Here is a 16,986-nt window from a genome sequence, read left to right as displayed (position 1 = left end):
GCAAAGGGATTTGGCCCAGTGTTTCTCAATGGAGGAGCTATTGGCCTTGTTGGATAAGACAACTCTTTGTGCAAGACAGTACATTTCAGGAGATCTATGGTCCCCAGGCCCTGCCAGTAATATCTCCTAGTTGCTGTAGCAATCAAAAAACCCCTACAAAGTGATGGATAAATTTAGTATCTTGATTGTGGTGATGGTTCCACAGGTGGATGTACACATGTGAAAAAGTAACAAATTGTATGCTTTATTGTATGTCAAATAAACTTCAATAAATCAGTCAAATAATGCTTTTTCTCTTCAAGTATTTCCAAGCCCATATGGAGATGAGGAAAGGGGTAGGTGGGCAGGACAGGTCCTGGTTGTAAGCATCCAGAAGACTCTGCAGTCTCTGATGGCTCCAGAACTCAACGAGTCTATCTGGGTCATAGAACTAATTACTTGAGGTACCTGGAGATGTTTTAATTTATTGCTCTCTGAAGTTGCAGAATCCATTTCCCCTAGCAACCAAATGCATTGTGTTTCTTTTCTTATTTATATATTTTGAAGCTGCTCAAAGTTATTTTTAAATATCAAGTACATAATTTGTCCTGTGAATTATTTCATTTTGTAGATGGAAAAAGCCCTGGGCCTTTTTAAGATTTGAAAGAGGATATAAAAATCTCTTTTAACTGTCTGGCTCCATGATCTTCCAAAATGTGTTCCAAAATCTCAAAGTAAATAAGTAAGAAAATCATGATCATATCTCAATATCTTGACCCCAAATTCTGTGTTAGGATCAGAAGCTCAAGGTTGTAGATAGTTTTCATGCATTGATAGGATAAAGAAGAAGGAGGATGGTTTATAATGCTTGTACCATGTAAACAAGAACCTAAGGTGGCAAAGGGAGGCAAAATGTTTAAAAACTAACTGAACCAAGCATAGTTTTATTCATATAGTAAATTGGCTTATATAACATGTATTAATTTTTATTATCTTCATCTTTATAAGAACACTATTTGGTATATGAAATAATTTGGCCTTAAGACATTAAGTCACTTAGCCCAAGGCTATCCAGCCAATAAATGGTAAAGCCAAGATTTTAACTCAGGGTTAGCTGGCTCCAGAGTTTTGTTTTTCTCTACATTGTGGCAATAAAGCATGGGAATGGTATTTCTGCTTTATTGAATCAGAACGAGTGTCCAGCTTTTATCTTAGAATTATGGACCTCAATCTGCTTCTTTGTTCCCCTCAGAACCAGCCCTAATCTGTGGAAGTGACAAAAATGGTTTAAAAGCTGCTGGTAAAAGTTTAAAATCTTTCCATATTCAAGAATAATTATACAGCTGAGGAATTTTTAAAGCCCCTATATTTCAGTCTCTTCACTTGTCACACAGGAGTTTACCTTGATGTAAAGATCATTACGAAAACAGACTGCCCTTGGGTTTGACCCACATGCACTTCAGGATTTATTTGGACAGCCAGGGAATACCCACCTTTTGGAAAAGAATTCCAAGAAACTGTGGCAAGGGTAAAACATTATCCTAAATGATAAACAAACATATATGTCAAAAGTTCATATAAAATATTGCCTCATATCATCACTCAATGTTACAGGTTTGACAAACTAGCCAACTGCCTGCATTTCAAGGCATAATGACATAAACTTATCCAAGAGTCCATCTTATTCCAGGGATTCCCAACCCCTGGGCCACAGACAGGTACCGGTCCATGGCTTGTTAGGAAACCAGCACTACAGCAGGAGGTGAGCAGAGGGCAAGTGAGTATTAGGAGGTCAAGCTCCACTTCCTGTCAGATCACTGGCGACATTAGATTCTCATAGGAGCACAGCCCCTACTGTGAACTGTGCATGCAAGGGATCTCAGTTGCTTGCTTCTTATGAGCATGTAATGCCTGATGATCTGAGATGGAACAGTTTCATCCCAAAACCATCCCCCCATTTCCACTGTCTGTGGAAAAATTGTCTTCCACAAAACTGGTCCCTGGTGCCAAAAAGGTTAGGGACCACTGTTTTATACCATATGGGTCAGCATACAATAGCCTATGGGACAGGCCCCACTTACTGCCTGTTTTTGTAAAAAGGGTTTAATTGGAATAAAGCCACATCCATTCATTTACACATTGTCTGCGGCTGCTATTCTACAATGGCAGCAGAGTTGAATAATTGCTACAGAGAATGTATGGCCCACAGAGCTCAAAATACTATCTGGCGCTTTATGGAAAAAGATTGCCAAGGCTGGGTGCAGTGGCTAACGCCTATAATCCCAGCACTTTGGGAGGCCGAGGTGGGAGGATTGCTTGAGCTCAGGAGTTTGAAAGCAGCCTGGTCAACATAGTGAGATCTCATTTCTTTATATTTAATAAAAAGAAAAATAAATAAAAAGATTGCCTTTAATAAAAAGAAAAATAAAAAGATTGCCAACTCCTGATCTATACAAACATTCTGCACCAGTTTTTATGTACATGTGGGTAGAAAACAAAGATGCCAGCATAGGCTTCTTGGGAGAAAATGAGAGGCGACTGCCGCTGGGCAAGCCCATAATATGCCCCTTCAAATCAAAACTCTTCACGTCTTTTTTCAATGTGTATTTGGTGAGGATGGGGAGAAACTGATTTCCTATTAATAAAAGCCATATACCTCTTCCTTCAGCTCAAAATAAAGGATTTATTACATGCACTAGATATTATACAGTATTCTACTTTATTTGAAATTATCTTCAAGCACAGTTTTCCAGTATGGTAATAACTTCTTGGATGGTTTAATGTTTAGATAACCGATGATGTCACATGTTCCCAGTAAATGACATCCCAGAATGCACTATTTGGTTGGGGAATTTAAGCTGTCTTCAGAGGCTGACTTTTAAAGACTGGCTGTCAGCTGGTTGGTCTCTGAAGATGGTGCAACCTCTTCTTATACAATACAGTTCATGTGCACCCATCACAGAACTGCTCAGCAACGGGAGGTTGGCACCAGCAAGGAGTGTGTCTTTTGTTTTGCTTTGTTTTGCTTTTCCATTCATGAGCACTATCTAATTTGGCAAAAGAGAGGACCAATTTCTGTCTCTCTCTCTAGTTACATAAAGAATTGTATGTGGAAACCAAGGGATCTCCACCTTGGCTGAACTGGCAGAGGCAATGAATAATACCTTAAAGCCACTTTTACCAACTGCTGTGTACGAAGGTCCAGCTTGAAGACTGGGTACCATCAGTGGTTTGTTACTGGATTGTAGTGCCATTCATCCAACTGTAGTGCCCCTTAAGCTTTCGTAATGTCTGTACATCAAGACAAAGAACCCTTCATTTATCCTGTCACACAGAGGATAAGGTCACGTTTGTTGAACAAAAGTGAGGGCATTTAGCATCCTTTAGCGAAACTGACCACTATCACCTAGGAATTGTGTAAGTACTAGTTTTGTCAAAAGTCCCCAGAGCCGCTACTGATGATTTGGTTACAATCTGAAATAAACGAAACTCACTAAATGGAAAATGCTGCTCTAGAGACAACAAAGCTCTTTGAGTCTCAGCTCCAAAACTGGACCGCTTGTGTTAGTTTGAGATGCTAAATTAGTTTTAACCCCATTGCTTACCACCACATCTCTCAGTCCAGTGCCACCAAAACTAGCACTTGGTCATCAGGCTCTAAAACCCCATAAACAAAGCCGTGATGTTATTAGTACACACAGAGGAGAACACCAGCTGACCAAAGCTTCTGTAAGTGAAATTCTGCCTACCAGCCCCTGTGGTGTGAGGGCCTCATGTGGAAGTAATTAGGTATTTGGGCAGGGAGAAACCCCTGAAACTTGTAACTGAATCCTGAAAAGAAAGAATAACAGAGGAACGTCAAGTCTGAGTTAAGCCATTCCTATCTGCTTGTGACTTTTCTCCTGATGTGAGTCTCATCTCCCAATCGTGTTTGTTCCTGATCAGTTTGGGCCATTATTTTCCCTCCCTGGACTTTGATTTATCTTCTAAATGGGGAATTCCAGATGGTGGCCAATGCTTCCTCAAACTTCAACATTGTGTAATTGTGAACATACGTTGCCATAAGATATATGTATTTTTAGACTAAGACGAGCAGTAGCTTTGGCCTTAAAAATGAACTTGCCTCAGAAGAGGTGAATATCGGAATGCCAGAGCTGGTCTATGATTGAACTTTAACTGCTTCTTAGTGAATAAGTGGGGAAGAGGACAGAGAAACTTCTGTTCTTTATTTGAAATTTCTTTCTCCTTTTTTGGAGCTAAAAATGCCCTTTTATGATGTGATAGGGATTGTAACGTGTGTTTGCTTAATTGTTTAGGTTCTTACTTGGCAAAATAAAGTTGGAAATCCAAGGTTGAATTCCAAATTTTTGTTATCGAAATTTTACTGGCCCATGGGATCCAAGCATCTAGAACCACTGCTTAAAACCCCATAGCTGAGATTTCCAAAGCTTCAACTTATGCCAAGACAGGAAAGTCAGTTGTTGGGTGGTTTTTTTTTTAATACCCTACATAAGCGCACTGAAGAAATATAAGGTAAATCTTAAACTGTTAGGAGGTCTACTCTTTTTCTGACTTCATTTTGGCTAAGTCTGGATGCTGAGCACAATTACCCAACAGGTAACCCCAGTCTCAGGCAGGGAAAGCCTGCGGACTTCAGCAGGCAAACGCTGATTGCAGTCCTTGTGTTTGAATGTTGGCTGCTCTGCCACGCTGGAAGTTGCTAAGCACTTGGTACCTGTGCTGTGGAGATGCTGTGGGGAACGTCTGTGGGCTGGCACCCACATCTACACACAGTAAATGTGCCCGCGTGAGGCTTCAGAGAACCAAGGTTGTTGCCTCCTGGCTGACCTTCACTGGACTTGCTGTTTTCTCTGCACTCGTGGTCCCCTGACAAATATCCAGGCCCAGCAGGGGCCATCGATCTCATTAATTTGCATTTCCTTCACTAGACTTCATTCATGTCAAGCTGGTATTTGTTATTCATTGGAGCAGCTTAAATATGCGGAGGTAAACAAACCTTCTGCTGTGGTGCTGAGCACGGAGGGCTCTGTTTGGGGGAAGAGGGATCAGTTTATGGCTTTTAACCTCTAACTTTTAAAATTTATTTAATTTTGTGAATGATAATACATAGCAAGGTTTGTCCTGTTCTTAAAAGGAATACTGTGAAAAGTTCCTTTTGTCCCTGTGCCTTTTTTCAGTGTCCAACTCCAGTTATCACTGTTACTTGTGGCTTGTTTTTCCTTCAAGGATTTTTTATGAATATGCGTGCCAAAAGAATATTTGTTTTCTTTTTTATACAAGTGGTGACATCCCATACACAGCATTCCGCATCATGTTCCATCCACTTAACAATTTTTCATAGAGATCTTGCCATGTCAGCACGTAATAAGCACTCTTATTCTTTTCTTAATACCGCATAAAATTCCATTATGTAGCTAAATCGTAATTACTTAGACAAGTCCTCTCCTGAAGGCCATCCAGGTTGCCATAATGAGTAACCATGTTCACATATATTGTTTTGGACAAATGCTAGTTTATCCGTAGAACAACATAGGCATGTATTTGCTGGATCAAGGAGTTACATGTTTGTAATTTTGATAGAAGTTGTGAAAATGTCCTTCATGGGAAAAAAAAAATCTCAATTTACATTCCCACTAACAATGTTTCAGAATACCAGTTCTCCTCAAGCTATATCACAGTTGTGGATTTTCACCAGTCTTCCAGGTAAAATGTCTCTCGGTAACATTTATTTTATGAATGAGGTTGAGCATCTTATGTTTGAATTATATCTTTTCATTTCTGTGAAGTGCCTGATTGTATCCTCAGCTATTTTTTTAAGTTAACTTTTTGATCTTCTTTTTTTTTTTCTGAGACAGGGTCTTGCTCTGTTGCCCAGGCTGGAGTGCAGTGATGCAATCTCGGTTCACTGCAGCTTCAACTTCCTGGGTTCAAGCGATCCTTCTGCCTCAGCCCACCAAGTAGCCGGGAATATAGGTGTGCACCACCATGCCCAGCAAATGTTTGTATTTTTCGTAGAGACAGGGTTTCACCATGTTGCCCTGGCTGGACTTTTTGGACTTTCATGCAGTTTATTGGAGCTCTTTATATTAGGAGATTAGCCCATTGTCTGTGATATGAGTTGTAAATATCATTTTGTCATTTATTTTTCACACATTCCTCATGTGAAGTATTTGGCTCAGGGCTGTTTCCTATATAGCCTCAATCATCCAAATGTGTTGATGGCTCCCTGCATTCAAAGTACTTTAACTTTCACCTTTTCATGTACTAAGCCACTTAATTTGTAGAGGTTCCGTACTGGGCCTGGTGAAACTCAACTTGTAAATTACAGAGGCAACTTCAACCCAGGTCTCCCTGGACTATAAAATCCACCGTCTTAACTACCACACAGTGTATCCAGTAGGACTTAAGAGAGTACAGCCCAATCTTAATATTAACCAAAGGAAAATAGAAGCCATAAAATAAAACCTCCTAGGAGAGAAAACAAACAAAGAGTTGTGATGTACTATGAACCTGATTTATAGAAGCCACTATATGAGAATTTTCCTTTCCATTCTTACAAATACAGAGGTTCAAGATTGTGTAACCTCAGCAATTAATTGTTACTTCCTATATGTTAATTACACCGTGAAGCAACATCCATTCTGTATGATGCCTCCATTAAGTATTATGCCCACTCCTTTTCATTTTCTCTGTTTACACAAATATATTTTCTTGATTGTCCCATGTAGGTAAGCCTGCCTCACAGTTGGCCCATACTTCTCCGTATCTTAATATGGCCCAAAGCTACCTAGATTTAATTCTTTTTCATGGAATGATTTAGTGGTTTTTTAAACCACCAGATACCTATTATTATTTCTATATGCCTAAGGAAATAAAGGTTCCTGTTCTCTACCTGAAGCTGCTCTGCTGTGTGTACATGAGCATTCTTGTGTGTATGTGTGAACATGTGTTTGTGTGTCTGTCTCACTCCAGGGAAACCTAACACTGTCATTTTTACACCATAACTGAATAAATCACAGTCAGAGAGATGTGAATCTAAGGAAAATTTTTATAATGAATGGAAACTTCAGGGAAAGATGAATAGTCCAAAGATCTCAGAACTAACCCAAAATGAAAATAATAATAGTAAATGCAGCATCCTCTCTGATAAAATCTTGGGCCCAAAACTGCAAAAAAATGAGAGAAACTCCATTTAAGTGGAACATGGGTGTTTTATCTTACCTCTTTGAATGTTGAAGGAAATCTGCTCCAATAGAATGAGTTCCTTTGTATGAGATAGAAGGTGAAAAAGAGCGAAGAAATTGGCAACGCTCTTAGCCCACTGAAAGCAGCCTGCTTCAGAACCTAAGGCGTTGTGGTTATTTTTACTTGCTTGCAAAATTGAGTCACGAAGGATGTTATAGGTCTCTTTAAGCCTCTTTGCTTTTACCCTTTGTTTCTATATAATCTACATTTATATTAGTAAATTATCATGTGCCATATACGTTCCAGAATCATTCCTTTTGACAGTCCCATGGGATCGAATCCCCTCCTAAATCCCAAAATATAGAAAGAGAAAATGGTTGGATACAGCACCAGGGCATCATACATTAGTACTAAATATTCAACTATGCTTGCTTAGAGAAACAATAACCATTTAAATGAGCAGATGATTTGGGGGTCATTCCTTACAATGTGACTGCTCTTCTCTCAGGCAGTCTTAGTTCCTGTATCACTCTCCTAGTGTGTAGCCTTGCTGCTGCCTGAGTGTAATCCTGCCTTTCAAGATAACCATGTATTATATGGTGCTAACCCCTAACAACACAAGCCAGCTCCGTCCTCTGGTACTTAGCAAAAAACAAAAACAAAAAAACAAACAGTCATCGGTAATCGTGCAGGAGGAAAAACTAGTTGCATTGGATATATTGAATAGATACTTCCTAAATAGTTTTCAAGGGTGACCTGTGACTATGCTGAATTTCTGCCTTACATATTGATTTTCTAATGTAACTTCCATGTAAAAATTACATCTTCTCTATTAGCATTATGTTGAAGACTCATTCTTGCACTCAACAAATACTTATTGAGTGTCTGCTATGTGCCAGGCATTGATGCAAGAATCTGATTGATCTCAACAACTTAAACTGTAGTAGATCCAAAGTGTTTATTCTGTGCTGAAAGTCTTTGTCATTTGCCCAGTCCTTTTTGTGTGGTATCCATAAAAAGCAGACCATGATAAACTTGCGTAGGCTCTCAATGTCCCACCTAGAATGTAGATCAAAGGGATCTTGAACCTTTACATAAAATTCTATTGCATTGTTCTAATTTTTCTGAAAATTTTAAGAATGAAAACACTGAAAAATTTAAGAATGAGTGGCTTAGGTGGTTTGACTGAGCTCATGTATTAGGTAATACTGTATGGAGTCAAAGAATAAAAAGGATAAACTGATAAATATCAACATTTAGGCCAGTGGATCCCTCAATGGATCTGACCAGTAAAAAGTACGAAGGGGATTCAGCTGTATGGATAATGTTTTATGTCTTAAGCAGCATTTTGGATTCATTGATATGAACTGGTTTATTCTTTGTACATTTTATGTATCATAAGTATTGTGTATAATTTTTCAAAATGAACCCAGAAAAAGGAAAAGAAGACAATCATATATTGGGGAATGGAAATCAGGTTTTAAATTTTTTGTATATGTAAAGTCTCTCTTTTTTAAAGTGTAAATAAAAGAGTTCAGATTGAGGTCCTATTCCATGTGATGGTTCTCTCTGTTGGTAGGATGTTTTAAGAATTAATTTCACTTATCCCTGGTTAACAATGTTTGCCAAATATCCAAAATTCGTGGTTTTAAAAAATGCATTTTTGAAATTGCTCCACACTTTAAGGCCTAGATCTTTTACCCAAAGCATTACAATGTCATTATACTGGTGATAATGAAGTGATCTTCCCAGGAAGAAAGCACAAAAAGATAAATGAATTTTCAGGCATGTGACACTGATTGACAGGGAATGCCTGCATGGAGTGACCCTCACTAACTAGCATCTGTTTCTACCTGGTGATCATTGGCCTTTATGACATGAACTTTGGGAAACCCACTCTCAGGGGATGATTTTTCTAGAGGTAACGTTGGCCCAGGACTAATAGAGCTAGAATTTGCAGTCAAAATTGTCCTTGCTAATGTGTTCTTTCTTTCTCTCTTTTTAATATTTTGACTTCAGCGAAGGGAGCAATCTGACCCCAGCACATCACTACCCAGACTTTAGATTTAAGACATACGCTCCATTAGCATTCCGATATTTCAGAGAACTTTTTGGTATCAAGCCTGATGATTACTTGGTAAGAACCTGTCATTTTTCTTCCTTCTATAGAAATGTGTGATGTAAACATTTGTCTCATAGCAACAGCAACAAGTGGCTTGTGTCTCTCATTTTATAAAGCTCTGGGGCATAGTAAAAGTTCCAAGTTTTATAATGATTATAAATTTAGCTTCAAGAAATGTTGATGTGACTGTGTAACTTTTACTGATAACTGCAAAATCTGCGATGGTAATTGATATTTAAATAACTATAATATCAGTTGTGACTTCAGATAATTATTCTAACAGATATGTTATAATTAGTTCTAAATACTCCTGTGAATTTTGCTGATTAGATTCTATTCAAAAGCCTTTCTATGTTAATTGCCTTATTTGTACCATTCCTCTCAACTACCTTGGCCCACAACCATTTCACCTTGACCTACAAATTTGAATAAACATTTTAAAGAATCTGGATAGTTTTGTTCTCAAGATCTCTTCAGGCAGACTTTTTAAACATATTTTTATTTGATACAAGGGCATGTTTTATCCTCAGATTTGTCTGTGCTCTTCATCTGCCTTCTGGCACACAAGAGGTACAGACACAACAGGCTTTTTGTGAGAGGTAGTCTGATGTGACCTCAGAGTTTTACCTCATTCCTGTTCAAGGAGCCAGGAACTTTCTGTTGCAAGTGAAAAAATGGTTTGTTTCGTAATTTGATCACTGTTAACTCCCTGGGGCTCTTCAACATTGGTTTCCAAAAGACTGTAGGAAGAATACCATCAAATATTTATTGTTCATCCCATTCTGAATGATCTTAATAAGACTTGAGCCAGATCCTGGGACAGTGCTTTTCAGAGGAAGTATAGCAACACGTGTAACAAAGAGTATATAATATGCATCTTATAATTTGGATAAGATGTAAATAATTAAAAGTTGATTCTACTCTGTGCTGATGAAGACTCTCTTATGTCTCCTCTGAATCTTGTAAAAGAAAAAAGAAAATCTGTGAATGATCTTCTTTATTTGGTCCGTAAGAAAATCATATGACTTCTGCCTAATGAAGCAATACTGCTTTCTCAAGGCATATCAGTAAGTCTCCAAAGAATGGTGAGGGCAAGGTAGAAAGTCCCTGGCATCCTGCTGCCCTTAAATGTATATATTGCTCTCTTTCTCTTACCACTCCCCTTTAATTGAAGCCTCAGGTGCCTCTACCCGTCACTACCAATCCAAGTACACAAGCACACACATTTGTTCTCTCTCTGTGTCTGTGTGTGTGTGTGTGTGTGTGTGTGTGTGTTAGAGAACATCCTTTGGTTTCTAGCCATTCTGTAATTACTGAAGGCTGTCATCATTCAGGAAATGTGTTTGAGATGGGGTTTACAATGTGGTTATACTGGTGATAATGGAGTGATGTATTTGAGATGGGGTTTACAGTGTGGTTATACTGGTGATATACCCCCAATGGGGTTTCGATATTATATTATGGAAAACAAGATAGATCTCTCATCTTCTGCCACACACTCAAATTTAATGGATTCTCTTTCTGAATTTCCTTGAACTTCTCACCAGCTGAAGAGATGCCTTAGACTTACATTTCACACTGCTGATCCAGTCAATATGACCAGATGGATGCCTGTCTTTAGCCCTCCCATATCCATTGCCCCAAAGGCTGGACGTCCATTCTTTCATTCATTCAGACCTCACAAATTTGCTTTCTTTGGGAAGAGCCTTTTCTGAACAACTTCCCACACAGCCTACCCGAGTTTCCTAATGAGTCTTTAAGCTGGAAAAATTATTTTCATAATGTGGTTAGAGTATTTACAAAGGAGCATAAGAATCTAGCTCATCACTTCTCACGCGAGAAGTCCTTGTGCCTGTAACTGGCAAAACGTAAATTAATCAATCAGTGGACACTTTGAACACCTATTATATCTAAAACACTTTGCTAATAGTTGTAGGGAAATTCAAAAAACTACAAGTCACGACACACAAAGAACTTAAAATCAAACTGGAATACTAATTTGTCTATGTAGAAAACCAATCAACTCTACCAGGCAATACATGTAAAAACTGAAGCAAAACATGAAATACTCTAGGGTTGAGGTAGAGGTCTTTCTCTTTGTTGGGGTGATGATTAGGAGGTCTTCTTATGAGCAAGGTGTGGTTTTAACCGTGCCTTAAAAATTACAAGGGATTTTAAAAGGTAGAAAAGAGATGGATGCTCAGGGGGTGAAGTGTTGGAAGGGGCACTGTAGAACCAGAGATGTGGATGTATTCAGTTTCCAGAAGGATATTTAGTGGACCAATACGGCTGGAGGGAAGAGTTTTTATCAGCAACATTATTAACATTAACAGATAGGTCCAGGCAACTCAAATAAACAAGCTTCTAAATTGTAGGAAACTAAGGAAATATAAAGATTGACTAGATATTAAACTCATTCATGATCAATCAATGATCAGCTCATGGCCAATCTTGTTTCTTCTAGACCTCCAACCACTCTGCTGCCTTACTTCCCTCAGATTTTTCTTTTGGGGCTGGGGACATTCAATTTATTTATTTTTAACAGTTATAGTGAGATATAAGTCAGAAAGCATTCAATTCACCCATTTAGAGTATATAATCCTTCCGATTAATTTTTGAATTGATAAATAAAATTGTATATTTTTATGGTATACAACACAATGTTTTGATGTGTGTATACATTATGGAATGGCTCAATCAAGTTAATTAACATATTCTTCACCTCACATATTCATCACTTTTTTTGTGGTGGGAACTTTTCCTTTTTTTAAAAAAATGATATATAATAGTTGTACATATTTTGGAGGTATATGTGATATTTTGATACCTATACACAATGTGTAATGATCAAATAAGAGTAATTGGGATATCCATCATCTCAAGCATTTATCTTTAAAATCTACTCTCTCAGCAATTTTCAAGTATATATTATTATTATCTATAGTGACCATGTAGAATCAATCTCCCACATTTATTCCTCCTCTCTAATTCAAATTTTGCTATTTATTTATTTTTATTTTTTGTTTTTTGAGATGGAGTCTTGCTCTGTTACCCAGGCTGGAGTGCAAAGGTCTGAATTCAGCTCACTGCAACCTCCGCCTTCCAGGTTCAAGTGATTCTCCTGCCTCAGCCTCCCGAGTAGCTGGGATTACAGGCATGTGCTGCCACGCCCAGCTAATTTTTGTAGTTTTAGAGTTTCACTATGAATGAGTTTACCATTCATGAGCTGATGCTGGAAGATAGATACATGAGTGTTAATTTCACAATTTCTTTTCACTTTTATGTATGTAAATATAACTTAAAAGGTAGAGAGAGGCCAAGTGCGGTGACTCATGCCTGTAATCCCAGCACTTTGGGAGGCCAAGGCAGGTGGATCACCTGAGGTCAGGAGTTCAAGACCAGCCTTGCCAACATGCCGAAATCCCATCTCTACGAAAAATACAAAAATGTTAGCTGGGCATGATGGCATGAGCCTGTAGTCCCAGCTACTTGGTTAGCTGAGACAGGAGAATAACTTGAACCCCAGAGGTAAAGGGTGAAGTGAGCTAAGATTGCACCACTGCACTCTAGCCTGGGCGGCAGAGCAAGACTGCGTCTGTAACACACACACATGCACACACACGTACACACACACACGCGCGCACACACACACACAGACGATGGGAGAAAGATAGAGCCAGGTACGTAAGTGTGTTTTTGTTTGATTCCATTTGTCCACCTCCCTCATTCACCATGCACATGGTTCAGTAACTAGACACATCTCTGGGGCTTGCAAGAAACAGAACAAAGGCAGTGGCCCTAGCTAAACATGACTACCTGGTCCCCAACAGCAGCTGCCACCCACCTGTGCCTGCACTGGGGACACCTGTAGCACAGGACTGAGGTGGTTCCCCAACAAACCTTGGAGTGTCTAGAAGCTCACCTCCAAACCGCTCTATCTGGGGCCACACCTAATGATCTGGAGTGTGATCGATGAGGAAAGGGTCGTTTACATGACACAGCATGCTTGAGTGTCAGGTGTAATAACCTTCAGTGACTTTTTAGCTCAATCCTTCATTTTACAGATGAGGAATCTGAAGCTGGGATCAGCAAAGGGAGATGCCCAAGGTTACACACACTGGTGGGGACAGAGCCTAGACCAAACAGTGGTCTCCCCATCCTTCCCCAAGAGCTTGAAGACCCTTCACCAGCTGGCCTCATGCTTCCCATATTTGATGAGAATCACAGACCTCTTAGCAAATATGTACTCAAGCTAGCCTCTCCCTAGCCCATTGACCTGTGATTGTCCATTCTGAAGAATACAGCCGAAAGAAGTCAAACACCTTTAACAAAACACATTTTGGAAGAGTTTAGCTAAAGGAAAGCACAGAAATAGGAAATAAGACATTGCTTGAAAAACCCTGTGAAGAAACAAAGGATACAGTGCCAATCACAAAGTGCATCATGGTGGCTGGCAAACTGGGGCTACTCAAACCCACACTTGTGAAGATATAGTGATGTAAGTTGGGGGTGTGGGAACAATCTCTAGCCGTTGGTAACTCCATACTTAGGTGTAATATTGAATACCTGCGATTTGTGTGTATTTCTACTTAGTTTTTTGCTGTTGCATCTGGATTCCTGCCTGAATTATTCTGTTTATGTTCTCAGTCCCATTAAAATTTACCCTGTGCATGCTGATAACAAGTTTCATGTTGAAACATGCATAATTTGGATTGTGAAACAGTATGGTGAAGGAGCTTCTGCACATACGGCAGTGCAAACTTTCCTTCTTCCTTATTTTTTCCTAGACAAACACCTCCCAAGGCAAAGCCAAATGGCCCCAGAGCATTCCCATCTCTGCTTGGGCAATCAGCCATGGGTTCTTTCCTTCTCCGTCATGTGCCTGGTTATTCAAAAATCCAGTAGAACTTACATGAGTCTTTTCAGGCTCACCTGCACCAATAAGAAAGCGAGCAGAGTGAATATTTCATACTATCAGGGGAAGAAATGGCACATAAAATTATCTCTGCCACATGGGGCAAGTTTACATTGTTAATTTACATTGGCAGGGCCCAGCTGGGTTGTGCTTTGCTTTTTCTTTTTCTCCAGTGGGTATAGCAGGGAGACCCTGCAGGAAATAGAAGCAAGAGCATGAATACATTAGAACAGCTTGCACACATGACAAGTGCCTGGAAGGTGCATAAAACCCAGGAGCACGCATGGGGGCTTTTGATCATGACTAATTAAAATGTTCCCTTCTCTCCTCTTCATTTGCTCTTAAGAGGCAATGTTGCAAAGAAGGTGGCTTAGAAGAGAATGTAGTAACTGAGTTGTAGAGTGAGAAACCATAGAATTCTACAGCATAATGGTGGTACTCCTGTTCAGTTTCATAATCACAGTTTATTGCACATTGATGCTGGGCCATGAATACCCCCAAAGGGTTATTAAAGTGGATCAAAACAATTTATTATTTCATTCATGTTATATATAAATGACATAATAAAAGAATATTTGACAGTGTAGTAACCAATGAAATAGCCTTCATATTATGTCACTACATTTTTTTTTTAATGTCACTGCTTATAGAAGAATTGGAGACTTTAATTGGGAGCAGATGTTTAAGTCTGAATCCAGTTTTTTCTAGACACCTCTTTCTGGATCACCCCCCTAATTTCTCTCTTTGCAGCCTCTAATTGCTGCATCCTTTGTTGGTTTCATATTTTCACAACATAAACTCCTACCCATAAGGAAGTTCTGCGTCAGGAATTCAAATGCCATGGAACAAAGAATCCAAATTCCTAAAGAGAGTCTAGGGTCTGCCTTCACTTTTTATGAGAGCTTGGAGTCTACACCTTTATATTCCAGGGTCCCAAATTCGTGAGTAAATGGGAAACCCAACATTTTCTTGCTTCACTCAGAATGCTTTAGTGTCTCTTTGGATCACCCTGAAGTCATGGGTAGTAGGCTGAGAACCTCAGTGCATCCTAGGGTGGTGTCAGCTCTTCCTTACCTGCCTGTGGAATGAGTATATTATAGGCCATGTGCTTCTCTCACCTGTGTGTGATCATGTCATACAGTTAACAACAGCAATACGTGGTCAGTCTTTGCCAGGGATTTCAAAAGCATTCACTAAAAACTTCCAGTAACTTTCCAGTAGATATTATTACCTTTATTTTTAGAAATGAGACTTCTGAAACTCCAAGATGCTAAATTCCTTACTCAGGATCACATAACTAGCAACTGGTACAAATCTCATGCCCTTTTCACGAGTCGCTCGTCCACAAGAACACTTTGTCTGCACACATGGCTGGGCAAGCGCTCTCTGATTCCTCTTGGTTTTTCTGGCGTCCTGTCTGCAGTCTGATAGCTATTTCTGTTTTCCTAACTTATCCTCAACTCATCTGTGGGCTTAGGCTCTAATGCTGTTTAGTAAGAGATTGTTGAGAAGCAAGGCTAACAGAATGAAGGGGAAGTGGAAGATGAAAGTTGCCAGTGACTTAGGAAGCCAGCAAACACTTGCTTCTTTCTTTTCTTGGATAATTTTGTTTCCTTTATCGTCAGTATTTTCAAAGCAAAATAATGTAAAAGGTCATATCTAGAAACTACCTTTTAATCATGTTTCTGCTAGTTTCTCTCTCCCTCCTCTCACTTTTTCTTTCACTCTCCCTCCTTTCAGGTTTTTCTGTGCTAGGGACTTAAGTATTCACAAGCTCAGAACAAAACTTTTGGGATTTTTTAGCCTTGATGTTTTTTCAGATGCCTACATCCTCAAGATATGGCTGTTTATATTACAAAGCTGTAGTAATCAAAACAGCATGGTACTAGTATAAAAACAGACACATTGACCAATGGAATAGGATAGAGAGTCCAGAAATAAACACACACACACACACACATCTGTAGTCAATTGACTTTTGACAAAAGTGGCAAGCACACACAATGGGGAAAGGATGGTCTCTTCAAGAAATGGTGTTGGGAAAACTGGCCATCCACATTCAGAAGAATGAAATTGAACCCTTACCTCACATCATAAACAAGAATCATCTCAAAATGGATTAAAGTCTTAAATGGAAGGCCAGAAACTGTAAAACTACTTGAAGAACACATAGGGAAAAACTACTGCACAGTATTGATTTGGGCAGTGATTTCCTAAATGTGACTCCAAAAGCACAGGCAAAAAGGTAAAAAGAGATCAAAGGGATTGCATCAAACTAAAAAGCTTCTGCACTGCAAAGGAAACAGCAGAGTGAAGAGACAATCTACAGATTGGGAAAAAATATTTGCAAATAATGCATCAGGTAAGGGGTTAATATCCAAAATAAATAAGGAACTCAAACTACTCAATAACAAGAAAACTAATAACCCTATTTAAAAGTGAGCAAAAGACCTAAATATACATTTCTCAAAATATATATATACACACACACACACACACACACACACACATATATATACAGGCCAGGCATGCTGGCTCACCCCTGTAGTCCCAGCACTTTGGGAGGCTGTGGCAGGTGGATTGCTTAAGCCCAGAAATTTGAGACCAGCCTGGGCAACATGGCAAAACCCCATCTCTACAAAAATACAAAAAAGTATTCAGGCATGGTGGCACATGCGTGTAGTCCCAGCTACTCAGGAGGCTGAGGTGAGAGGATCACCAGAGCCTGGAGAAGTCAAGGCTACAATGAGCCGTGATCAGGCCA

General features: G+C 39.3%; 1 protein-coding gene across 2 annotated transcripts in view; it reads left to right on the top strand.

Moving 5' to 3' along the window:
• PIP5K1B (phosphatidylinositol-4-phosphate 5-kinase type 1 beta) overlaps positions 1-16,986 on the top strand; it is a 305,606-nt gene that overhangs the window by 163,962 nt on the left and 124,658 nt on the right. For both annotated transcript variants that reach the window (XM_007969425.3, XM_007969424.3), the window contains exon 5: positions 9,205-9,322. In XM_007969425.3, coding sequence (XP_007967616.1) covers positions 9,205-9,322 — 118 coding nt within the window. The remainder of the gene's footprint in view (positions 1-9,204; positions 9,323-16,986) is intronic.

This window comes from Chlorocebus sabaeus, chromosome 12 (assembly GCF_047675955.1).
Source record: "Chlorocebus sabaeus isolate Y175 chromosome 12, mChlSab1.0.hap1, whole genome shotgun sequence".
NCBI lineage: Eukaryota > Metazoa > Chordata > Mammalia > Primates > Cercopithecidae > Chlorocebus > Chlorocebus sabaeus.
The sequence above is the reverse complement of the archived record's forward strand: the minus strand, read 5'-3'. Positions and strand labels throughout refer to the sequence as shown.